The sequence below is a fragment of the Stegastes partitus genome, unplaced genomic scaffold, assembly GCF_000690725.1.
Source record: "Stegastes partitus isolate 25-593 unplaced genomic scaffold, Stegastes_partitus-1.0.2 Scaffold1318, whole genome shotgun sequence".
In the NCBI taxonomy this organism is placed as follows: domain Eukaryota; kingdom Metazoa; phylum Chordata; class Actinopteri; family Pomacentridae; genus Stegastes; species Stegastes partitus.
This window is the reverse complement of record NW_007579049.1, coordinates 47,290-54,965: the sequence shown is the minus strand read 5'-3', so window position 1 is coordinate 54,965 and position 7,676 is coordinate 47,290. Positions and strand designations below refer to the sequence as shown.

Genomic DNA, 7,676 nt, shown 5'->3' with positions numbered 1-7,676 from the left:
CCCGCCGCCTCACAGCAGCCGCCTGCTGCCACGGCAACCGCCTCCCCTGCTGCCGGGACGACCGCCGCCATCGCTCTGCGGGACGTTAACGTCTCGGCGTGACGCCGTCCCGCGCCGGGCTGCGATTGGTCGGCGGTGACAGGTTCGGACAGGTTGCCACGACGACTGCAGCAGCAGCAGGTTTAAACACTGTGAGGAGGAACAAGTTTCACTCCAGAGACTTCAAAGGGTTGAATAAAGGAGGAAGTGGCTGCCTTCAAACCCTGAGCTGCTCAAACTGTGGCCCGCGGCCCCGAGACGGGTCCCCTGATGGGACCCAGCAGGTCTACACGTTTTTATTTAACTTGAAACGAGACGTCAGAGTTTCAGTCACGTCGTCGGACTCGCTGATCGTCCTGATGTGTGATTCTCTGACCTCAGCAGAACCTTTAAGAACTAATATCTGCTTTTTAATTCACTGAAGTCAAACGTGATCAGAGGTTTGACTCGAAGCTTAACTCATGTCAGCAGATCAACCGGCGCTCCGACTGTCTCTGTATTTATTTCCCGACGCTGCCGTGTCTCATGGTACAGTTTGGTTTTCCACTGCAGGAACCTTTTAGGGCGACTTGAGCCTCTGATGAGGAACCGTCCCTGTAGAACATCTTTCAGAGGAAAAAAACTGTTTCTGCTCCAGACAAACACTGACGTCTTTCTGCCGTCTCCACGTCGACGCCATCTTAAACTCACCACATAGACCAACGGAACAAACATCCATCATTGTTTTTAACACACAAGCTTTCAGATTCGGCACCACAGTGAAAACACCTGATGATGGTTTTGTTCCTGCAGTCGGAAACTGTTCAACATTTAACGTCCCGGAGGAGCTTCTTCCGGTTTGCTGAGCCGTGATTGGTTCAGGAGCGATGAGGCCGGTGATGTGATTGGCTGAGAGCGGATCCTGCTGCACCTGAACTGAGCAGAACTAAACTCCCAAGACTGAAATCTTTCACTAAATTAACCGACAGATCATTCGCTAAAAGCCTGTTCAGACCTTCTACCATCTCGTCATGTTTTATTTCGAGCTGAAACGAACGGGTGGACTTGAACGCAGCCCGACCGGGTTTGAATAAACTCTACCTCCATCTGATCCCGACTCACCTGCAGACCCACAGAACCTCCAGTTCTGCTCCATGAAACCTACAAACCAGCAGACTTCACCAGAGTGGCCTTACGCTGCCTTCGCTGCAGCTGGGAACCGAGACGTTCGACGTTGATGCGACCGTTTCTACCTGAAATCACCAGCAATAACGTTCCAGGTGTTTGAGCGGAGGAACAGAAAGTTAAATTTACAGGTTTGAATGCGGAAAACAGACGACTGAACAGACACGACTGATTTGCCAAGCATTTATTTCAGGCTCCTGAACACCGTGAGCGCTGAAACGTCCCACCGTTCCCAGCTGACACTGAACGCTTCTGCAGACAGATTTATAATGAATGTGTGACAGAAATAAAAACACTTGAAACCGAACTGATCAGCTGTTTTTCTTTAACCTGCAGTTTGTGTTTGATTTGAACATCAACAGATAAATATGTTAAACAATTAGAAATAAAAATGACACACACCAACATAAATGTTTTATATTCTGTTATTTTTTTCTAACAAGTGAAAACAGTAAAAGCAGAAAAACGTTTTGTTACTGCAAGAAAAACGACAAATTTATTAAATTTCTGAACTAAAATCCTGGTTTTAATTCTCATTTCGAACCGGAAATGTGAAGTCAATTTTTAATTTACTCGACCAGTACAAGGAAGTACCGAAGCGCTCCCTTCACAATAAAAGCAGAGCGTGTTAAAGATGATTCAGCTTTTTTTTGTTTTTTCATCTCGTGACAGTTTTTTTTTATGTTTAATTGAACCACAGCTCCTAAAGTCTTTGCCAGCATTAACTTCAGCTCCCTTAAAGTTAATTTAAGGCCACTAAAATTAAAAAAGTCTGCTGGAGGCAGGAAGGTTTACGTAGGATATAAACTAATGCAGGAGATCTAATGTTGTTGTTTCTGACTGCTGCTATTTATACTGAAATAATAAATGGTGAAAATCTGACAAAGTGCCAGAAAAAACCCAACAACATTGTTTTAAACTGAGGCAAAGTATAATATTAAAAAAAAGAAATCTGCAAAACAATTATGTTTGAAACTGATTTAAATATCAGACAAAACATCTGTAAAATAAGAGTTTAGTTTTGTTATCAAATAATGTTTTTGCTGATTGAAATACAGTTTAAAAGTTGTCATTTTAATCAAATATTGTAAAAGAACCTATCAGCATTTAAATAAACTGGTTTTAATAAAATTAATGAATCAGCAATTTGAAATTACTTAATAAAACAAAACATTAAAATAAATTTACCCGTTAGATGTGGATTACTAGAATAAATCAGAATAAAAGGTTCGTACTGCAACTAAAATAACTGATGTGAACATTAATACAGTAAATGAAATTACTCCTCATCAAATTTAAAGGTGGATTTAGTTCTTTAGAAAAAAGACTGAAAAGTATCTGAAGATAGAATCGATTTACTTTAGAAAATGCAAGAAATTAATTGTCATGTTCTGTGTTTTGATCTCACTGTTTCTAAAGTTAAATTAAATATAGAGAGAAAGTTGCTCATAATTCTGTTTCAGCTGTGATTTTAAAATGCTGATTCTTCTTTGGAAATAGAAAAAGAGTTTATTTAACCCTGACACACTGTTCATACTTTATTAGGGAATTCCCTCATAGTCAGTGTCTACACCACATTATAAACCACAGATCTATTTAGAAAGTCACATTCATTTAAAATAAATAAATAAAAATACACATTAAATATGGTCTGGACAGTTTCACAGTTTCAAGATTCCCTCAAATCACCGTTTTTCTTGATTTGACTCACACTAGTAGATCTAAAGTCCATTTCTATGGATCTAATCTGACCTGGAACAGCTTCAGTGGACGAACATCTGCAGCATCTGTACAAAATATAACATCTTCAAATATTTTATTTTTTTGTCTATTTTGGGTCACTTTAGGAGAAACCATCGCATTTCAGGCTAAAAGACGTTTCGGGTGTTTTCCCTGCTGTCAAATGTCAAAACGGGTCCAGTTTGACCCAAAACAGTGCGTCAGGGTTCATCTGCAGAGTCATCCGCTCTTATTGTGAAGGAAACCGGAAGCGCTGCGGTGCCTCAGTGCGTGTTATTGACAGGCGGAGCAGACGGAGCATCACAGCAGCTGGAGACACATCTGGACCAGAACTGAGCGCGCAGTCACCGGACGGACCGGGGCGGACCGACGGGGACAGAGAGCGGCGGACGGAGCGGCGGAGCGGCGGACGGACCGACCGGAGCGGCGGGCGCCTCTCCGCCTCCCAGCATCCGTCTCCTGCAGGCCGGCGCGGGGCTCCGGGGCCGGGCCGCCGGTGCTCCATGGGGGACAGCATGGCGGAGGAGACCCGGGTCATCTACCACCTGGACGAGCAGGAGACCCCCTACCTGATCCGGATCAACGTGCCCGCGCAGCGCGTCACCCTGGCCGACTTCAAGCAGGTCGTGAACAAACCGAACGTGAAATTCTTCTTCAAGTCGGTGGACGACGACTTCGGGTGAGAACCTGCACCTGCTCCTCACTGGGCTGGAACACAGCACGTGCTAGAGACGGGCAGCTTCACCAACAATAAACATCAATAATAAATAACGATCATGTAAATAAACATCCTCATCGATAGTAAACAGATGTGAAGCTCTGAACTTCAGACATCAGCTGCTTCTCCTGAACATCACACAGAAAGGCTTCAGTTTAGATCATAGATCAGAGCCTCAGCTGTCATTTAATGTTCAACCGGAAATGAAAACCGAATCTATAAAAATATTAGTGATGAATTAAAAAATCTACACTTTGGTCACTTTGTTCCAAAACGACGTTCAAAAGTGTTTTTTCTCCGGTTTTGTTCCTGTTGTGTTGCTGAGTCGTCATGTCGCCTCATATCGTGTTGTATCGCATCATATCGCGCAGCTGCATCACGTCATGTCGCAGCGTTTTGTGTTGAGTCATGTGTTGTTGTGTTGTGTTGTGTTGTATATTGTGTCATATCGTTTTGTGTCATTGTATCATATTGTGTTGTGTTGCGTTGTCATCTATTTTGTTATGTTGTGTTGTGTTTTGTTGTGTTGTGTTGCCTTGTATTGTGTCATGTTTTAGTGTATTGTGTCATGTCATGCTGTGTTGTACAGTATTGTATCATATTGTGTTGTTTTATGTTGTGTTGTATCATATCTTATTGTATTGTGTTGTGTCATTTTGTGTTCTTCTGTATTGTGTCACACTGGGTCGTGTTGTATCGTATCATATCGTGTTGTGTTGTGATATAATGTGTTGTATCATGTTGTGTTCACATCGTTTCGTGTTAGCACGTTGTCATATTGTGTTGTGTGGTATTGCATTGTGTTGTATTGTGTTGCCATGTCCTGTTGTGTCGCATCATATCACAGCGTTTTGTGTTGTGTCACGTTGTGTTGTATTGTCTTGTATTGTGTTGTTGTGTTGTATTGCGTTATATTGTGTTACATTGTGTTATGTTTTGTTGTGTTTTGTTGTGTTGTGTTGTGTTGTGTTGTGTTGTATTGTGTTGTGTTGTGTCGTGTTGTGTTGTGTTGCATTGTGTTGTGTATCATGTCGTGTTGTTTATAATGTTATCATGCTCCGGTGTGCTTTGTTGTGTTGTATCATTTTGCGTCATATAAAACTGTGTTGTTAGATATCATATTGTGTGATGTTGTGTTGTGTAGTGCTACAACGTGTTGTATTATGTCGCGCTACGTTGTATCATATTGTATCACTTAGTGTTGCGTTGTGTATCCTGATGTGTTGTGTAGCATCATGTTGTATCACATTGTGTCACGTTTCATCATGTTGTCTTATGAGCTCAGTGTGTCGTGATGCGTTGAGTCATATCTCTAAAGATTTACAGGAAGTGCAGCAGGTTAGAATCACCAACATGAGCTCAGTTTCTTCACATTCTGCTCGTGTTCCTGTTCAGAGTCCACGTATGTGAACGTACACATTCTGCTGCTTATTAAATATGCAGCATGTGTTCTATGTTCAGCTCAAGCTTCCTTTCTGGGTCGCTTTCATTCTCTATTTTTACTCTCTTTGTTGTATTTTTACTACCTTCTGTTTTTATTTATCCGTTCGTCATATCTTCAGGATATTTTTCCAGCCAGAGACGAGATGGATGTTTGATAATCTGAGCTTTTATTTAATCCCCGGCAACATGCACGGTGAGCTTATATAACAGACTGTATCTGTTAAAACCCGAAGCTCTTTAATATTCTCTCTGATGAAATCCTGCTGCAGAGGAGCTGAGCCGCTGCAGCCGAGGCTTTGTTCACCATCGGCCCTCGATAATCCCCGTCAGTATTGATCCGAGTCGGCCGGTCTGATTAGGATCAGGAGAGTAGGACAGCTGAGGAAATGAAACCGTCCAGGCTTCACACGGCAAAAGTTCAATTAATATCAGCAGCTGAATAAAGTTTAACAGCAGCTGTGTTAACTGACATGCAGTCAGATGATAAACAAGGACAAAATAATAGAAATATATTAAATTAGTGTTTATAAAATCCAATAATTATTTTATTTTAATAGTCAGGATAAAGTATTAGCATCAGATTGTGGAGTACCAGCAGTGAAAGCAGTGATGATTCACAGTGACTGTGCAGCATCAGATCACTTTCAAATGCTTCTAAAATGCAAAGGTAATCAGATTACAGTAGTCACATTACTTCTAAGATGAACAGAAGCATATGAGGTCTGATGTCTAAAGAAAGACTAACAGTTCAGATTTACTTTATTAAAAACACTGCATCAGGCGCCCTACAGCTCACCTAGCTGAGCGGGCGACCCGTGAACCGGGCCTGTGGATCCCCGGAGCAGCGGTCGCGGGTTCGACTCCCGCCCATGACCCTTTGCTGCAGGTCTCTCCTCGTTCTTCTCCCTTTCCTGTCTATCTCTACTGCTCTAAATAAAGGGGAAAAAAGCCCCATAAATATATACAAAAAATAAAAATACTGTATTGATGTCATGATGCTGCCACCACCGTGCTTAGCCCCATAAATATATACAAAAAATAAAAATACTGTATTGATGTCATGATGCTGCCACCTCCGTGCTTCACTGTCAGGACGATGCATCACTGTGGTGGTTCTGGTTCAAGTTCACACCAAACATCCATCTGAGCCCAACACGTTTATCTTCATCTGACCAAAGAATGTTCTCCAACATCCACCAGGCTTCTTTTCATGTCCTTTAGTTTAATTTGGACGTTGTGTGCTGAAGAGTAACTTTCTGTTCACGGATGCCGTCTGATGTTCTGAAGTGTCTGAGCTTCACACTGACTCCACTGATAAGCGCTGAAGCAGCTGCTGTCTGTTTTTAGAATTAGATTGTGAAAGTAGTTCAGTGTCTCATCTCACTGCAGCTTTGATCAGTGCTACCATGGCTCCTTCTAGACCTGCTGATTACTGCTGACACCGTGTTTCACAGATTTCTAGTTGATCTTCCTCAATCGTTTTTCATTTGTGAAGCTTCACAATTAAAAGTTTCAGTTCGTCTGTCGATTCTTGTGCATGTGGAGCCATGATGCAGACATGCAGATCGACACATATGATCATATCTGACTTATTTGACATTTAAGTGACGTTGCACATGGAGCGTGCTGTTGTATTTAATATTCTGTCTTGTCATGTTGTAATTTTTGCTGCCTTCATTCATCACGTTAATGTTGCATCTCAGTGACTTTACATTTGCTTGGTTTAGTTCCTGAAGGTTGATTCATGATGATGATGATGATGATGATGATGATGATGATGACGATGTGTGTTGCAGGGTGGTGAAAGAGGAGATCAGTGATGACGATGCCAGGCTGCCCTTTGTGAACGGACGAGTCGTGTGTTGGGTCAGAAACACACACAGACATCAAACGCACACTTAACCTTAACGTGTCCTCACTGCATTCATAAACCAGGTACCTGCTCTGTAACCAGGTGTTCTCAGGTGTTCATCGTGTCTCCTTCTCTCTGCAGCTCGTGTCGTCAGACTGTCAGCCAGATTTCAGGGGCTCGGATCTCCAGTCTATAGCCACGCCCACCTGCTTGGCCCCGCCCCCCATAGAGAGGACAGGTGGGATCGGGGACTCCAGACCGCCGTCCTTCCAGTGAGTACACCAGACTACACGCTGTATACTCACAGTGTTCTACGCTACGTGTACTGTACATGTTGTGTGTTTGTGTGCGTCAGTGCTACTGCCGTCGGCCATGATGACCTGCAGGGGTCAGAGGTCAGACCTGCTGTTTCACCTGCAGAGAGGCTGCAGAGGAAAGACCTGGGCGAGAAAGGTAAGACGACACAGACAAAACCAGAGGAAGACACAACAACGAAACACACAACAACACCTGACATCTGCGTCTCTGATTGGCTGCAGGTGGACGTCTGAACGGACACGCCCACCAACCAACAGATAAGAAAGGGGCGGGGCCAACAGGTGGAGGTGACAGCTCGTCAACACAACAGAGCAGCGAGTTGGAGACGACGAGTTTCTGTTCATCTGAAGAAGACTCGGGAGGAAGGTTAGACACACAAACTAATACTACACAACCAGACAA

The 7,676-nt window shown here is 43.2% G+C and overlaps 2 protein-coding genes across 2 annotated transcripts in view; both read left to right on the top strand.

Moving 5' to 3' along the window:
* The window catches only part of rnpepl1 (arginyl aminopeptidase like 1), a 10,050-nt gene extending 8,540 nt beyond the window's left edge, over positions 1–1,510 (top strand). Inside the window, exon 12 of the mRNA XM_008298453.1 lies at positions 1–1,510. Within this exon, the coding sequence (XP_008296675.1) occupies positions 1–102 (102 nt within the window). The 3' untranslated portion in view covers positions 103–1,510.
* Positions 1,511–3,458: 1,948 nt separating this feature from the next.
* dvl3b (dishevelled segment polarity protein 3b) overlaps positions 3,459–7,676 on the top strand; it is a 13,837-nt gene continuing 9,619 nt past the window's right edge. The window contains exons 1-5 of the mRNA XM_008298452.1: positions 3,459–3,622; positions 6,901–6,970; positions 7,098–7,228; positions 7,312–7,409; positions 7,496–7,640. Coding sequence (XP_008296674.1) covers positions 3,459–3,622; positions 6,901–6,970; positions 7,098–7,228; positions 7,312–7,409; positions 7,496–7,640 — 608 coding nt within the window. The remainder of the gene's footprint in view (positions 3,623–6,900; positions 6,971–7,097; positions 7,229–7,311; positions 7,410–7,495; positions 7,641–7,676) is intronic.